The sequence below is a fragment of the Nothobranchius furzeri genome, chromosome 12 (assembly GCF_043380555.1).
Source record: "Nothobranchius furzeri strain GRZ-AD chromosome 12, NfurGRZ-RIMD1, whole genome shotgun sequence".
Classification (NCBI taxonomy): Eukaryota; Metazoa; Chordata; class Actinopteri; order Cyprinodontiformes; family Nothobranchiidae; genus Nothobranchius; species Nothobranchius furzeri.
The window spans coordinates 14,599,953-14,618,880 of NC_091752.1; the positions used below are offsets into that span (position 1 = coordinate 14,599,953).

Consider the following 18,928-nt stretch of genomic DNA (forward strand, 5'->3'; position numbering starts at 1 on the left):
CAAAACAGATGAGAATTCCCCTTAAAGAGCAAGTCACCCCAAATAAACATTTTTTTGCTGATAAACTAAATAAACGAGTGTCTAATCGTGCTGCAGACACGTGTCGTCAATAATTTGGCACTTCAGTGCATCTTAGTTAAAATTTTAATATTCTGCCTAAAATTGGTAGTGTTGTGCCATTGTCAGGTAAAAACTCTGCACTGTATTTTAATTTAAATCTGCCACCACTATTGGCTAAGAAGTATGCTATGATTTATTCTGGTACATTATGATGTCACAATGCTGTTGTGAGCCTGAGTGTGTGTATATTTGTTAGCGGCTCCGCCCTCTCGGTCTGCCAGGCAACAGCATGTGTTTCATTTTTCAAACATGAAGTGGGAGTGGAGTTAGACTCTGGTAGGGGTTGACTTGCTCTTTAAGCTGTTTAACTTGGACCAAGCATTTTAGGTCACAGATAGGTGTAGCTTAGGGTCTCTGTCTATACACCTTATAAGACAATTTAGGTGATGGCATGTTGTTTTTCTGCTATTGAACTGTTTTCTAATAATGTTGTGTTTAATAAAGTGAAGGAAGGAGAGAAATAACGTTTCCCTAGCAATTTTTAACAATGTCCCCATGTAATCCGATTAATCGATTAATCGTGTCGAGACCCCATCCGATTCATCGATTATCCAAATAATCGTTTGTTGCAGCCCTACCGGCTTCACATGCGCACTTTGTTGTTTACAACCAAAACTTTCTTGAAGCTAAAGCTGAAATAATGGCCAAAAGAGGAGAGGGCAGCGCTCAAGACATTTATTATCCCTCAAAGAAGACAAAGTGGGAAGTACGGGCATTTTATGGATTGTTGAATAATGCCGAGGGACAGCTGATAGAAGACGGCTATCCTGTTTGCAGCACGTGCAGAAAAAATGTCTGTGAAAGGCAGCAATGCTTCAAATCTCATGACACGTCTGCGTGACCATCACCCACAACTCTACAGTCAACGCAAGGCAAGCTAACGTTAGAGTTTTAGCTTAAATGCGTGATCTGAGGATTTGGGTTGAGGGAGAATGCAATGAGTCGCTATATAAAGCAACCGCAGCGCCGCTACCTGCATATAAACCGTGTCGCGGACACGCCCATGTTGAAATGACGCTATGCATTACTGGGCTCCCAGGGGCAGATAAGAGTTGGTCTTTCTCTGAGATACAATGAATACAATACCTAGAAATGTCAATAGTATTCTGCTTGACAAAGTAGAGCAACAAGAAATAAGAAACATTGTAAAAAACAGGGGAAGCAAAAGATCAACTGATTGTGATGATCTGGATATGGTGACTGTAAAAGCTATAATTGAATCTGTTATTGAACCATTCACTTACATCTGTAATCTGTCACTATCCACAGGAGTCTTCCCTGATTTAATGAAAATTGCCACGGTGGTTCCATTATTTAAGAGCGGTGATAAACAGAGTTTCACTAATTACAGGCCAGTGTCACTGCTCCCACAGTTTTCCAAAATATTCGAAAAAGTGTTTGCATTAAGGTTGGACAAATTCATTGACAAAAATTCAATTTTAAATCATGAGCAGTATGGTTTTAGAACCAAACATTCAACAGCAATGGCAGTTATGGATTTAGTAGATAAAATGTCATCAGCAATTGACAATAAAAACTATTTCATTATTGATTTTATTGACTTAAAAAAGGCATTTGATGTCATTGATCATTCAAGATTACTTCTTAAATTACACCGGTATGGAATAAGAGGGGTGGCACATTAATGGGTTAATAGTTATTTACGCAACAGAAAACAGTTTGTTCAAATAAATAATGCTAAATCTGAATTAAAAGATATTTATTATGGTGTGCCACAAGGGTCAGTCCTCGGACCTAAACTGTTCATATTGTTTATTAATGATCTGGTAAATGTATCTAATTTACTTGACACAGTTTTATTTGCGGATGATACCACATTATTTTATTCAGGATTAAATGCACATGAAGTAACTCAAGTGATAAACAGTGAATTGATAAAAGTAAAAAAAAAAATGGTTTGATATAAATAGACCGTCACTGAACCTGAACAAAACAAACTTTATACTGTTTAATAATGGAAGAAGCTGTGATGTATCTTTAATGATAGATGGAATGGAAATTCAAAGAGTAAAAGAAACCAAATTTCTTGGAGTCATGTTCGATGAGAGTCTCACGTGGAAATCACATGTAGGTTATATAAAGGGGAAAATTGCCAAAGCCATAGGTGTATTATATACAGTGATCCCTCGCTACTTCGCGGTTCGTTTTTCGTGGATTCACGACTTCGCAGATTTTTTCTTTGGAGCCTTATTCAAGGGAAATTCGCCGATTCGTGTTATTTTTCACCGATTTGCGGTATTTTTCTATGCGAAATATCAAGAAATTCCTGTTTTTTTAATCAATTTCATCATAAAATGCACTGTTTGTAATAAAACTATAAAAAACAAGTAATTTTTTTTTCTATGTAAAGGGAGGGTTTTAAAAGTCTGAATACCTGTTAAATAAATACTGTAAATATGGTGTCCCTACTTCGCGGATTTTCACCTATCGCGGCCAGGTCTGGAACGCATCTACCGCGATAAACGAGGGATCACCTGTAGAGTCAAGTTTCTACTAAATTTGTTGGGGTTGTTAACATTGTATCACTCACTGATTGAACCATATTTATTTTATTGTTTAGAAATTTGGGGAGCCACTTGCAAAACTTTTACACAACCATTGTTCATTTTGCAAAAAAGAGCATTGAGAATCATTAATAACAGTAACTATAGAGATCACACTAATCAATTATTCATTAGATACAAAATACTGAAATTTCCTGACTTGGTAGAGTGAAAAATATTGCAAATAATGTACAGAGCAAATACGAGTAATCTACCAACTAATATTCAGAATGTTTCATAAGAGAGTAAGTGGGTACATGTTAAAAGGAACTGATGTCTTTAAGAAACCTAGATTCAGAACCAAAGTGAGGGAATGTAACATTTCTGTAAATGGTGTAAGATTGTGGAATGCCATTAACAAGGAATTTAAAGAATCAACTTTATTTATTAGCATATCCGGGTTTTTTGGCGGTGTTTACATGGACCTGCGGAACCGGGTTATTGTGAATATTCTGTTACTGGCTGCATGTAAACGCACTCACTGACAACAGTTTTCTTGCATTTACATAATAATGTCAACATCAACATGACTTGCAGGAGAATGAACACTCTTCTCAGATGCACACAGGTAAAACAGGAAAGAAAAAGGGGAAAATTCTAGTGCTGGAAGTGAGCTCACTGTGAAAGGCTCATCAAAATAAAAGCATGTCACTTCCTGAATTCCCACCAAATTAAACCAACAAATTTTAACAAACAGAGGTAATATATGAAATTCTGAACCTTTTATACAGCCGCCCCAAATGTGTTAACGCATTTGCTATAATAAACATGTTCGTTATTATTTTGGGCCTGTTTTGTTGTTGGTTGGTCTTCTTCTGAAGGCAGCGATGGAAGAACTACTATTCTAGCAATCGGTCTGGTGTACACATGTCCTTTGATGGCCACATCTGCAGACCTTATGCAGCCATTATCACTACGGTGGGTCTTAACGACATATCCAACAGGCCATAATGCTCGTGGCAACTGTGGGTCCACCAACATGACAACTGTTTCCTTCAGGAGCTCAGGAGAAAAAGATTACCATTTTAGTCTTGCCTGCAAGTTAGGAAGGTACTCTTTGATGAACCTAACCCAGAACTGGTCGGCCAGGATCTGGGAGTGTCGCCAGCATCTACGGCTGAGGTTCTCAGACTCCAGGTAGACTACTTGAGGCAATGACCCATCAGGCCGCCCCATCAGGAGACTATTGGGAGTTACTGGGTCTACATCGGTGATATCTGTGGAAACATACCCTAATGGTTTAGAGTTTAGGATGGATTCCACCTCCAGAAGAACGGTGAGAAGGACTTCTTCGTGGATAGGTTGAGCTCACACAAACTCGCAGGGCTGATTTCACAGAGCATATTTCTCTTTCCCATACACCGCCAAAGTGAGGGGATCCTGGGGGATTAAAATGAAATTTTATCTGTTGCTTGGCAAGGTGTTGCCGCAGGTCATCAGCCATGTTTGAGAAAGCCTCTTTAAGTTCTCTTTCTCCTCCTCTGAAGTTGGTTCCCTGATCTGACCACAGTTCAGCAGGTGTTTCTCTTCTGGCAATGAACCTCCTTCGTCAATTAGTTTCTGCATTTCATTCTTATATGCCTCTGCTCGTCTGTTCTCTTTCAAGAGTCGTCTCTCGGTACTTCGAAGCAAATGCATGATGGATTCCTTTGGCGCCTGCAGGAGTGGCATGTGGTCATGACGAAGGAGGGGTGTAGTGTACCTGAGAACTCCATCCACCATAGTACGAACTGTTTTATTCTCGAGCAGTGCTACAGCCTGATGGTCTTGCTTTGATCGTGTTACAGATTTCCCAGATCTGTATGGTACAATATCCACTTGCCAAAGTCTCTCCACATGTGCAAATAGTCTTCATGGACAGAGAAAACAAGGAGTCTTACTAGATTTCAATGAAAGAGTTCATAAAAACATCTCTAAAAATAAACAAATAAATAGTACAAATAGTACAAATGACAAAAGAGTTGTTTTTCTTATTAATTGATGTTTTAATTATTTTGTCACTCCGTTTGGAATCAACATAATATAGAATAACATGCTTTAGGTAGATCTAAATCATTTAGAATTTTGGCCGGTAAAAAATATGCTTGGCCGGTAGATTTTCATCATCTACCAGCCAACTTGGCCGGTGAGTAAAAAATTTAATTTCGGACCCTGAATTAGAGGTAAACGCCCCATCAATCTCAGGGGTGGACATTAACTTCAAAACCAACCGGCCAGCCGGGCCGGTAACTCTGAATATTTACCGGCCCCACTGATCAGTTGCCAAAACGAGTCAAAATAACAACTGAACCGTTTTAAATGTAATAAACCTTTATTTTGTACACATTCACAAACATAATAACGTATTCAAGTTTGAATTTGTTTGTTCCCTCAACAAAACACGATTTTGTCGTTGCATACTTCCGGCATACAACGCAGTACATCACCAACTCCGCTTTGCTGTACTCGAGCCATTGGCTGTGTTCGAGATGAGCCAGTTCTGCGCAGATTAGACCAGCGGTGATCAGCGAGCAGTGCATGCCGATTAGATTTGTGTCCGAATTGACGCCGACTTGCTCTGACGTCATGCATACGTAGGCAACGATAACCTCGTGAGATCAAGGCGGCCGCAGATTTTGGAGCAAGGTGCTGCAGTTGCTCTCCACTAGGGCTGTCGCTGTTGAGGAATTCCCCCTGCAGTGATTCAGGGTGGCTTAATATTGCGGTATGCGATATTATTGCAGCCCTTTTTTTATTGCAGTACTATCTAAACATAATGCTTACACATTTAAAAAAGGTTAAAAATTGCCGTGCCTTCTTTTATAACACTTTACTGAATGCAGATCAAAGGGCAGTAACAACACAGATCGCAGTAACGTTTGTTTCTCCGACAGTCGGAGTCCGACTGAACTTAAAAACAACAAAATTCAGGAGAAGGTTAAACTTATAAATGCAAATTTGGCTGCAGCATCTAACAAATAATAAACAAGTCCCCATTTTGTTTAGTTGTTTAAAATCAAGCATAAAAAATTACATGTACCGGGCGCGCGTGCGCCGGGGGGGGGGGGGGGGGGGGGGGCACACTATCATTTCACTTTCACACACACGAATGACGGTGATTTATAGCTCGGTCACGTCCTTGTTACCTACAAGGAAAACCAGCATGTTAACCATATACGGTTTGAGAGAGGATCTGAGAGGGGTGGCAACATTTCCAGCAACACTGAAAACCCTCTCGGATGGTGCGCTCGTTGCACTAACGCACACGTACTTGCGTGCGACTCTGGCAAGCAAAGGGAATCTCTCCCGGGTTGTTGCTCCACCATGTCAGGGGGGTTTCTTTAGGGTGGATGCATTCCTCCTGCAGGTAGCGAGTGAGCTCCAGCTCGGCTCAAACTCTCTTCGGGACGGTTGCAGAAGCAGTGCTTGTCCGGGACTTCAGCAGGTCTCCGAGCGTTTTTTTTTTTTTTTTTTTTTTTTTTTGCCGCTGGTGGCAGCTCTGTCTCGGCCAAGGACTCTGGCTGCGCAGCAGCTGACATACTGAAAACCAAAGTGCTCCCAAAGGAGCGAAGTAACGTTTCGTTTTTATACCAGTGCAGCCATCCTTCTCAACATGCATCATTGAGTTGAACCAAGTTCAGTAATCGCGGTGGCCCATGATGCAGCGCGGTGGGCTTCTTCATATTGCGATATTTCATTTTTGCGGTTACCGCGACAGCCCTACTCTCCACCGGCTGCAAAACATAGAGGATGACGGGAAACGCCTGGCTCTCACCTGATCTAAGATCTGATTGGTTCATATTTTGATCCAAACATCCGGTGGTAGAACATGAAATGTTAGCTGGTCACATGTATTCTGTAAATCATGTTACGTTGATGATGACAACTGTATAGGCCATAAAGAGAAATGTGTTTTGTTTTCTTTTGTCACGTTTCCTATGAGCACACTGAAGCTACAGCTGACAACCTTTACTTATTATTACAGTCATGTCTCCGTATACAATATATGACATCCTCAAGCACGTGAGGATGTGTTTCAGCTGCTAACAGGCACCAGAATTAAAATTGAACAAGTGTGAATGCTCTCTCTCTCTCTCTCTCTCTCTCTCTCTCTCTCTCTCTCTCTCTCTCTCTCTCTCTCTCTCTCTCTCTCTCTCTCTCTCTCTCTCTCTCTCTCTCTCTCTCTCTCTCTCTCACACACACACACACACACACACACACACACACACACACACACGCACGCGCGCGCGCAGAGGAAAAGAGCTGAGGAAATGGAGGACACCAAGTAGTTAAAAGAAAAACTACAGCAGAGCCGAGGCGCGCCTCGAATGGGGCGCATCTGATCTGAACTGAGGAGCGGCGAGCAGCGGCCGGACTTCGTGAGCGATTCGCTTCGGGCGCTTTCACGGCCGGTGTGTCCCCGGCGTTAAGCGCCGGCTTTCAGCCCCTCCCCCTGCTGCTTCCGTCTGCTCTCGTCTGTTTTCCAGGCGAGCCGCTGCTCAACTCGAAAACGGCCATTCTCTGCGCCTCCCGTCTTCTTTAAACCGCCAAGAATCATTCCACCTACGCACACGCTTCTCTGCTTCATACCGTGTCGAACTGTCTCGCTTCTCCTCACCAGTTTTAAAGCGTTTTGCCAGAGATTTCATCAAGAAATCCAATCCCGTGGTGGCGCCATCTTCCTGCGTGCTTGTGTGTTTCTAGCGTGGTTCCACTTCGTCTTTAATAGTGAACTTATAGTTCACGTGACTATAACTAGAATCGTGCCGTACGTGCACGAATCGTACAAGTGCAGTACGTGGCTAGAGGCACGCAGGTTCACGCGCGTGAAACGAACACGGCAGCTTCCTACAGGGCCGGGCCATGATGTAGGTGAAAACCGGTGTGTAAATGACAAATAAAGCTTGGGCGCCACCCGGGCGGTAAGTCGTCAAGTATTTACCGCCTGACGAGAAAATTTAGCGCCATTGGCGCTCGGGCGCTTTAAAGGTCCACCCCTGAATCTGGAAGCTGTAACTAGGTTCATTAGCTGAAGACAGTCTGAAAGACTCAGTGTGACCTTGCAATAACTGAATGTCCTGACATACTGTACGTAGAGAAAGGTTCTCCGGGGTGCCTCTCAGGCCAAGTGCATTGGCTGCACCAGGAGGTAGCATTGTCCTCTCTGATCCGTCATCAAGTATTGCAAATGTATTTAGGGATTGTGTTCCAGAGCTAGGGGACACAAGTACCACCTTCAGCATGACACGGTTCCCAACGCCTGGTCTGTCAATGTAGAAGGAATCCGTGCCTGAACTGGTTAGGCAGCTCTCCTCACTCACAGCTACGTCTTGACTGGCTTTCTGAGTTCTTGTGTTAACCTCGTGGAGTGCCAGTAGGTGTTTTCCTTGACAGAGGCTACAAGGTTTCTTTAGTGAGATTGTGCACGTCGCCAGCATCTTTTGTTTTCCTGATACAGTCCTTTATTTGTTCTTTAGAGAGTTTTGCAACATCACTGCACTGACTGAAATAGTGTTCAGTGCTCTCACAATAAGCGCAGAAAGCTTTGCCTTTGCTTGCTCCCTTTGTTGCACTTTCCTTAGATGTCAGCAAACCAATTCTTGCAGATCCTTTAATGTTATGGAGGCACTGTAACTGTCTGTTTACCAGTTCGCCCTTCATACTTTGAGCTGTTTCTCTCTCTACCACCCTTTCCTGTGGTCTGGCTGTCAAAGCTGTGACACCATGATTCATAATGTATCCAGTCAGAGAGGTTATGTAGGGTGTAAGATTTCCCGGGCTGTTTGAACTGGTGCCGTCGAAAGTCAGCCCGTTGCTCTGGAGGTAGCTTGCCTAAGAGTCGAGCTACATGTGACCCACAGTTAAGTTCTACTTGTCCTTCCAGGCCTAAGGTTTGCAACAGGCCTACTAGGGACTGCACCTGGAGGGAGAACATCTGGAAGGCTATTGGATCACCTTGCCTTATTTCAGGACCTTCAAGAACACTTTCTATCTTTTTAGGGCAAGCTGATGTGGTTGTCCAAATTTATCATGAAGAGCAGTCATGGTGTCTGTGTAAGGGTTGGGTGAGTTAAGATAAGCGTCAGCAATAAGCTTAGCTTCATCTAGTTTCAAATGGTCCACAAGAATTTGATATTTGAACAGCTCTGTAGCATTAGAGGGCAGCAAGTTTTCGAGTGCAATACGAAGTCTTGCAAACTCGCAGGGGTCTGAATGAATAAACTTTGGTATGGTAGGTTTAGGTCCTCTACACACTACCTCAACTGTAGGGGAAATATCATCTCTGCAGGAGGTTTGCTGTGTTTGACCGGCACCTGTAGCTGTAAATGAATGTTTGGTAGCTGAGGGCTTTCCAGAAAAGAAGTCTACTTTGGTTGGAGCCGGGTGGGGAGAGGATGGCGGGTAAGGTGCAAATGTAGGATGCATTACCTCGCTCTCCTTAGCAGGAGCCTCAAACTGGGCCGTATTCTGGGTACGCTGGGCAGGCTTGTAGTGTGAAAGGGATGCACCTTTGAAAGGGGAATATCGCTGGATTGGTTGCAAAACTTGATCCATGGCTTTGAGGTCATATAAGCTACTGTTTTGGTCCTCAGGTTCTGGCCATGGTGAAGGATCGGGCCACTCTTCTTTCAGATCGGTGGTAGGAAAATGGCTCATAGGTCTGTCCATGCTACCTTGTGATGGGGTATGAGGGGAATATTGTGGTGCAGCTAACTGATTCATGTCCATTTGCAAAGCATGTGTGGCTTTGATTAGAGCTTTAATTTCAGTCCTCGCTTCATTCAGCTCCTTCAAACCATCTTTCTACTCCCTCTGTGCTTGAAGCAGCTGTCTTCTCTCTTCATGGTTTGCTCTAAGTTCTGCATGCAGAGACGAGGCTGATGGGGATTCCTGAAAATAGGGAGTTATAGGTTCAAGGCAGGGATCTCTACTTATATTACTCCACAGATGGCTTGGTCTCGACAGGAAGGGAGTACCATGGGGGATATCTCTCTTATAGCTAGAGGGAGGAGTGAATGAAGCAGGTTGGCTTTGGCTGTGCTGAAGTTCAGGATCTAGTCTTCTGCTTAGGGGTGGTGGGAGATTCCACTGAGGTCTTTCCAGGAGGAGTTCCAGCGTAACTTACTTCAAACCCCTCAGATCTGCTGGGTCGGCTAATCTGCCGTTTAGGTCTCACAGTAGGATGCATCTCTTTATCTGGATCCATATTGATAGCTCTTATGCGGCTCGAAGGACCATTTGTAAAGGAGAGTTTGATTAAACCTAGCTCTTTCCAGGTGAGGTGGCTATCAATATGGTGTATCTGTTCGAATACAGGAAGAGGCTAGATGCATCCTTTGCTGTAGTTCCAAATCTTTAATCTTGGTTGATGATCATGGTTAACAGCATTGACATCAGTTTTCTTGCATTAACATAATACTGTCAACATCAACATGACTTGCAGGAGAATGAAGAAACACTCGTCTCACATGCACGCATGTAAAAAAAAAGGAAAGAAAAAAGGGAAAATTCTAGCGCTGGAAGTGAGCTCACTGTGAAAGGCACTTCAAAATAAAAGCATGTCACTTCCTGAATTCCCACCAAAATAAAACCAACACATTTTAACAAACAGAGGTAATATAAGAAATTCTGAACCTTTTATAAAATCATATCACTCCAGTTGTTGCCTCTCTGCATTGGATCCCAGTTCAGTTCTGTGTTCAATTTAAGATTTTGGTTCTGGTCTACAAATGTTTAAATGGCCTTGCTCCTAGCTCTTTCTCTGGAATTCTAGTGCCATATGTCCCATCTTGACCTAGTGAGCAGAACTAATTGTCATCACAAGCTGCTGATCTAGCAGCATGATGCTCATTATTATTTTATGGGTTACAGATGAGTGTTGATGCTCTGTGTTTTTATTTCTGCAGTGAGCCTTACAATCTCACCTCACTCCACCCACAGTTTCTTCTTAAAACATGTATTACATTTACTGTTTTGACGCATTTTAACGAGCTTACTCCACGCCATGATTTCGTTGTAGGATACAATTTTTACAGCACTCACACAGAGTAAAGGTTCTGCAGATATGTTTGTTTAGATTTTTGCCACTGCGCGCACCTTCAGTGTTAGGGAAAGAAAGGGATGGGCCAGGGAGGGGCCGATGCGATGCTGCTGTCAGGGTATCTGTCATGGATTTTATGTTTATCAATAACCCATTTCCTGTAGTCGGATAGAGAAGGAGACACTGATCAAGAAGTCAAACAGTTATAACTGTGGCACAATGCATGAGGCAAAACACATCGAACATCCGGTCACAGAGTTAATTTTCAGAAGAAGAAGAAAATATCATTTCTATAGCGCCTCTCAAGATAAAAATCACGAGGCGCTTCACAAAAACAAAAAATGTAAAAAAGCATTTAGAAAATGTTTAAAAATATATTTAAAATGAGCAAAAATCATGACACAATTGTGATTTAAAAAATGTTAAGAAAGTGAGAGAGTGACTAGGAAAGAGGGAAATCAGTGGATCTTGAGGAAGGCGGAATAGGTGGGGAGAGCAGAATAAAGAGAGAGTGTTGAAGAAGGTCATACAAAAGCCAGCTTGAACAAGTGAGTCTTCAGCTGCTTTTTGAGGGAGACCACTGAGTCCACTTATCTCAGGCCCAGGGGAAGAGAGTTCCAGAGTCTGGGGGCCACAGCAGCAAATGATCTGTCACCTTTGGTCTTTAGCCTGGTGCGTTGCACAACCAGTAGCCTGTGATCACTGGACCTCAGGGACCTGCTGGGGGTGTAGGGCCTAAGAAGATCACCAATGTAAGATGGTGCTTGTCCATGTAAGGCCCTATAGAGAGAGGCGGAGAGAGAAAGATTGTGTGTGTGTGTGTGTGTGTGTGTGTGTGTGTGTGTGTGTGTGTGTGTGTGTGTGTGTGTGTGTGTATGTGTGTGTGTGTGTGTGTGTGTGGGTGTGTGTTTGTCTGAATGAGTTCTGAACTAGTAGGCATGCAGAGAGGCATAGAGCAATACATATTACATTCAGTTGATTGAGTCCATGATCAAGAATTAATAAACATAAATTTTTCCATAACAGTATCTCTAGGCTCCACAGTAGCAACGACAGACGGCTGGTTTGACCTGCTCTTGAGAGGCGTTAATAAGAATTTGCAGATCATGTTTTTTTTCCTTCTACCAATTGCATAGTGATGTCTGGGCTTAAAAGCAACTCATTAGATTCATAGTTATTTGTAAAAGTAATGCATTACCATAAGTAGTAATGTGTTTACCAACATTGGTTATGTATACTACTGATTGCAAAAACACCCCTAGGTATTTTGTCTTTTCTTTTACTGAATATTTTCATTTTATATATGTAGTGATCTGTAGTTTGTATATTTATACACTGTAATTAGATCTAAATATTATAATCAGAAGTGGTTGTTTTTATCATCAGGGAGTTTACTTAAACACTCTGTATTGACTGAGAGACAAGAAAAGAGAGAGTTGGGATCGTTTAAGAATCTTTAATTTCTATAATTATACATTCTTACAATCTACCAGGACTATCTCAATGATGGATGCATATGGATTTGGATGTTTCGTGTTGGTGTGTGTGTGTGTTTCAGAATCTCTAGGCTGACGTAGCGGATCTGGTTGTTATGACTAGGAACCACGAGGCTTCCGAAGCTGATGACATGAGCAGCAATTTTGCCGTAACCACGTACCGTCTGGAGCCTCCCGTGTTAGATCAGGAAATGCCAGGGCCTCGGACCTTCAGATGTGCTGGAGCTGGTGAAACAGCGGTCGCAGCACTACAAAGCCCATCTGCGGGTCGACTCCGGTAGCAGCGGCAGGCGTCAGCGAGTTCAGCTCTTATTTTGAAGGGACGTCGTCTTGTTGTTCAAACGACGGAAATCTCCAGCTTGACAGTTCTCAGCTTAAACTAGAAAGTGCATCTGGCCAGGCTGCACCTCTCTTTTGCGGTGATGGATCGAGAGCTGGTTGAAAACTACGTTGAGAGTATGATGTAACTCCTTTGGAACTCAGATCGAACAGAGCTGAGGTTAAAATGGAACTGAGTATAAAATGGCATTGCCTTGTTTTATATCCCCTAGTTGTTTACAAATCTTAGTAAACCGGATTGGACAACTTCATTAAACAACCCAGATTCTGCCCTATGACAGACGAAAGTTCTGATTGGTTGAGAACTATGTGTCATGCGTTTCCATGTTATGTTGATCAGTCTGTCTGGTGCAGAGTCCTGTTTATTCATTAAACACATAAATCATGACATCTTTATTTCACAGATCAGTCACCTGATTAATATTGATAAACATATATTTTGATTAGCTTATCACAAATAAAGTACTTTGATTAATTAATGGAAAGCGTTCTTCTCTTCTTCTGTCTCTTCTCCTGGAATGTAAACATACTGAAACCAGCATCCGACCTTGGCGATTCCTACACGTTGTTACTGTGTGAAGGGGCAGCTGTTAAGGGCAGACAATAGGATCTTAATAACGCTACATATATTTCTGCTTGGTTTCCTGCAGATTCAAGGAAGAGAGGAGACGGATGAGAAACCTCTGCTCTTACATTTCCACAACCATCCAATGAAAGACGGAGGTGTCCAAACCAGCAGCTTGGCTGGGCAGATGACAGCAAAAGTTGGTGGAGGAGCAGAAACTAGCAAGAACCTAGATCTGGACCCTAATGAAAATACATCTGATTCTTCAGAGATTGAAGTTAGTGGAGAAGATGAAGATGATGTGAATCTAGACTCTGAGCGTTCAGACTCTGAGCCTGAAACTGGAAACGGAGACCATGGCTGTAATGAGAACAAGTCTTCAGAGTCAGATATTAAGACAGTCAACAAATCATTTAGCTGCCCTGTGTGTGGTATACAGTTCCTCCACAAGTGGTCTCTTCAGAAACATGTGAAAGTGGCAAGTCACTCAGCAGTAAAGTCTTCAGAGTGTTTGGTTAATACAAAATGTGTGAAAGAGAAGCAACATGGAGGCTCATGCAGAAAAGTCCAGAAACAACCTAAATCATTTAGTTGTGATGACTGTGGGAAAATATTTAACCTAAAGTCCAGTTTAACCCGTCATATGAAAGGCCACACCGGGGAGAAGCCTTTTGCGTGTGACCTCTGTGGACAAAGATTTAGCCATAAAAATAGTTTAAACTGTCACATGAGAGTCCACACAGGAGAGAAACCTTTTGCCTGTGAGCTCTGTGGGAATAGATTTAGTCAAAAAGGACATTTAAACAAACACACGAGTGTCCACACAGGACAAAAGCCTTTTGCCTGTGAGCTCTGTGGACAAAGATTTAGCCATAAACAGCATTTAAACACACACATGAGAGTCCATACAGGAGAGAAACCTTTTGCCTGTGAGCTCTGTGGACAAACATTTAGCCATAAAGGTCTTTTAAACACACACATGAGAGTCCACAGAGGAGAAAAGCCTTTTGCTTGCGAGCTGTGTGGGAATAGATTTAGTGAAAAGGGAAATTTAAACAAACACATGAGTGTCCACATCGGACAGAAGCCTTTCGCCTGTGAGCTCTGTGGACAAAGATTTAGCCATAAACATAGTTTAAACACACACATGAGAGTCCACACAGGAGAGAAGCCTTTTGCTTGTGAGCTCTGTGGGAATAGATTTAGTGTAAAGGGAAATTTAAACAAACACATGAGTGTCCACACAGGACAGAAGCCTTTCGCCTGTGAGCTCTGTGGACAAAGATTTAGCCGAAAGTCACATTTAAACATTCACATGAAAGTCCACACAGGAGAGAAGCCTTTTGCTTGTGAGCTCTGTGGAACGAGATTTAGCCAAAAGACAACTTTAAACACACACATGAGAGTCCACACAGGAGATAAGCCTTTTGCCTGTGAGCTATGTGGACAAAGATTTAGCCATAAACATAATTTAAACTCACACATGAGAGTCCACACAGGACAGAAGCCTTTCGCCTGTGAGCTCTGTGGACAAAGATTTAGCCGAAAGTCACATTTAAATATTCACATGAAAGTCCACACAGGACAGAAGCCTTTTGCTTGTAAACTCTGTGGAATGAGATTTAGCCAAAAGACAAATTTAAACACACACATGAGAGTCCACACAGGAGAGAAGCCTTTTGCCTGTGAGCTCTGTGGACAAAGATTTAGCCATAAACATCATTTAAACAGACACTTGAGAGTCCACAAGGACTGAAGCCTTCCGCCTGTGAGCTCTGTGGACAAAGATTTAGCCAAAAGTCACATTTAAACATTCACATGAAAGTCCTCACAGGAGAGAAGACTTTTGCCTGTGAGCTTTGTGGAACGAGATTTAGCCAAAAGTCAACTTTAAACACACACATGAGAGTCCACAAAGGAAAGAAGCCTTTCGCCTGTGAGCTCTGTGGAACGAGATTTAGCCGAAAGACAAATTTAAACATTCACATGAGAGTTCACACTGGCTTTTCTCCTGAGAGTGTGGTGGAAAAGATTTTCCCAAAAAATCAATTTAAGCGGTCACAAAAGAGTCCATAAAAGACAGAAACATTTTGCTTTTGAGCTCTGTGGACGAAGATTTAGCCGAAAGAAAACTTTAAACAATCATCTAAGCATCCTCTAGGGCTGAACGATCTATTGAAGGTGTCTCCAAATTTTACTGGCCCGTGAGCTACTTTTACACAATGAAAGTACAGCAGATTTACTGCCATATGATTTATTTACATTGATACTTTCCATGTGTGAATGTGCTTATGTTAAACTAATGCTATACTTCCTATATTAACATGCATTGTACTCACAAGTTGATTTCTCTGTATTTCAGTACATCAGTATATGTATTTTTTAAAAGTATAAGTAAACTAGTGACATTCTGAAAACCAAATTGAACAAAACATATTTAGTTTATTAAACTAATCAGATACTTTCAGATAATGAATAACAAATCTACTTCATGTGAATGATTTGGTATTTTTTAGAAGCTTAGTAACATAAATTTTTAAGCACACAGGAACAGCTAACCTGTAAAGCTGATGATATTTTATATAAAATACAAGCTAAATGTGATGAAAACGCACAAGTCTAAATACTTTGAATTGAAGTAAAGAATGTTAAATCAGAAATAAGACTTGTTCCTGCTCTCCATATTTACTGAATAATTTTGATGGGTTTTTTTGGTCATGAAAGTTAAGTTTTGCTGTGTTTTTTGCTGACAATATGAAGGTTGGAGGTTTATCCTTTTTTTCTGCATCTAGTAGGTTTTTTTCTCTGCAGGTCTGAAGGCTGTGCGTTACACAGAGCAGAGAGACAGGGAGCAAGAGACCAGAACCAAAAGAAATGATCACATCACACCAATCTTAAAATATTTACATTGGCTTTCAGTAAGTTACAGGATTGATTTCAAAGACCTTTTACTTACTTTTAAATCATTAAATGGCCAACGACCTCTGTATATAGCAGAGATGTTTGAAACACATCACCCTTCAAAATCACTTAGGTCAGCAGATAAATCCCAACTGGTACAACCCAGAGCCCGCACCAAGCACAGAGAGGCTGCCTTTAGCTGCTATGCAGTCCATCTCTGGAACTGTCTTCCAATAGACATTAAGGCCCTGTCCACACGTAGCCGGGGATCTGCCAAAACGTAGATATTTTTCTACGTTTTGGCCTGTCATCCACACGAAAACGGAGTTTTTTCACACGAAAACGGATCTTTTTAAAAACTCCGGCCAAAGTGAAGATCTGCGTTTTCTCCATTTTGGGTGTCTGCGTGTGGACGGACAAAACCGGAGTTTTAAGGTCCGCAACGTCACTTTCCGCGACAAAAAATGCTGACATCACGTGTGCGACCTGTGTTTACACTAGCCGGCATCATGGAAGCCCTCAGAGCTGCGCTCTGTCACAACCCGATCCATCAATTGTCCAAGCGCTTTTTGCTTGTTTGTTTTTGCAAGCGGACTGCTCCTTGCGGAAGACCACAGACGAAGGACGAGGTTAAGAACGGGGGAAGTACTGCCGCCTACAGGTCTGGCATGTCCTTAACAACATATTTATCCGGGTACGTGTGGACAGAGTTTGTTTTTTAAAACGCGGTGGTGTGGATGCAAGTTTTTGGAGGGGTGGATATTCGTTTAAAAAAAACCCCGGCTACGTGTGGACTAGGCCTTAGACCTCTCCCACCATTTCCATTTTTAAATCCAGATTAAATACTAAACTTTTTCATGATGTCTTCTATTAACCTGTCCTTGCATCTGTGCTCTACTAGGTCTTTATCTGTACTGTGTTAAATTTATTCTATATGTATTTTATATGTATACCTATTCTGTGCTGTTTTATTGTGTATTATTGGGTAATTAAAGCGAATACTTGTAATAAAGTGTAGTTATTGTGTAAAGCAGTATATACTAGGAATGACTAATAAAAATAAAACTAGAATTGAACCTGAGTTACATGGTAATAACAGTTTAAGAACTCAGTAACAACAATACACTAACTTACTAAGTAATTACCATGTAAGTACTAAGTAATTAGAGGACTGTAAAAGAAAGTGCTACCAATAATTGTACTTAATATGCTTTTATTTTTGTATGCTTTGTTCTGTGTCAATATTCTTTGATTTTATTTTACACAACATGATGTGACATTTTAACTATTTTATTTCACTTGTGATTGTTTTAACTATGTGAAGCACATTGGGCTACCATTTTGTGTATGAAATGGGCTATATAATAAACTTGACTTGAGAGAGAGTTCACAATCATGTTTTGTTACTAAATGAGACACTCAGCTGAAACTGGGGGAAATATATGATGAATCTAAATCACAGGAGATGTCCAGAGTTTTTAAAGCCGGTGTTCATCATGTGGGGACCACAAAGAGGCTACACTCACACCCAGTTCTTGGTGCCACAGACGTATATATTGACTTGGGACTGTTTGTATGTAAATATTGTTGACTGCTTGGCCGCTTGATCAGAACCAGAAACGTATGTGTAACAGACCATCTGGGCGTTCAAGGGGCCGTATGTGGAGGGCCACACAGAGGCTACGCTCACACACAGTTCTTTGGACTGTTTTGTCGCGAGCGTGTCCTATTTGTCGGTTCCTTTAAAACCTGGTTCCGTTAGAACTTAATAAGACTGCGCTGCTTTCTCAGGGTTCGTGGGGCGTTGGTGAGTTTTATTGTATTAGACCCTGGTTTGGACTCCCTCAATTAGAATCAGTTTCCTATTTTAAGGAGAAATGATATGCCATACTTGTTCTTCTGTGATAGCACACTTCCTTTTAGATACTCCTGTTATCTAGTGGTTTTAGATACTAGGGCAAAGTTCAGCGGGTGGCCATCCGTCGCTGACAATTCTTTGGGTTATTAGGATTAATTTGCGCCTCTGTCAGCTTTTGTGGGCGGTGGTAACTAGAAAATGATTCTTGTTAGTTGATCAGGCTAACAGATTTATCAATTTATCTAATTAATCCAACCTACCCACGTTGGCGGAGACTTTTTCACATTTGCAAACAGAGCCTAATTTAACCTATTAATGTTTTGGCTTATCATCCTTAAGACATCTCGTTACTCACGGGAGAGGAGAAGACAAGCTTCTTTACTTAAGGTTTCTTTTTATTAATCTGTCACAAACCGTAAAGCAAATCCTGATAATTCAGGAACCTGTAATTAATGTGCTTACCTCTCCTTATTGTTCAGGTCGGGGCCCCAACCTTAACCTTTAAAAAGGACCTGGAAGAATCAGGGATGTGGATTCTTTTTCAAAAAGTTTATTACAAGATTAAAAAATACAAAAAATGGGTAGATATAAGACTGATCACTACCCCCAAGGTAGCATTAATCCTAATAATTAACTAAGAATAATGAGTTGACTTACACCAACTCTTAAGTCTTCTTCAGCTTAATACCCTCTAACACGCGCACACTAACAACTGCTCAAAAATTGCTAAATACAAAAAAATGAGTAAATATAAAAATAACCTATCCCCTGTGGAGGATGCTAATGCTAAAATCTTCCTGACCTGAGGATGACCTCTTCTATCCCAAATCTGCTCTGTCTCTCACTGTCGACTGCCCCAACTGTTGTGTCAGCTCTACTTCTAGCTGCTCTTTTTATACTCTTCTTGGGACTGCCTAGACAAGGTAAAAAGTTCACTAGTTACACATATATCATTATCCCATGACAGTAAGGTCATGGGGTCATCTGCCAGATACACACTTTTTTAGTGCAACACATTCTTCAGGACGGCTTTTCAGCCGAACACAGGCCATTATGTGTCATCTT

The 18,928-nt window shown here is 41.7% G+C and overlaps 2 protein-coding genes across 2 annotated transcripts in view; both read left to right on the forward strand.

Moving 5' to 3' along the window:
* Positions 1-18,928, forward strand: part of LOC139062079 (oocyte zinc finger protein XlCOF6-like) — a 114,325-nt gene that overhangs the window by 24,220 nt on the left and 71,177 nt on the right. The window lies entirely within an intron of this gene.
* On the forward strand, positions 13,020-16,381 carry LOC129157006 (zinc finger protein 235-like). The gene has a single exon (XM_054736084.2). It carries the CDS (start codon positions 13,250-13,252, stop codon positions 14,858-14,860), a length of 1,611 nt encoding a protein of 536 aa, XP_054592059.2. The 5' UTR covers positions 13,020-13,249; the 3' UTR covers positions 14,861-16,381.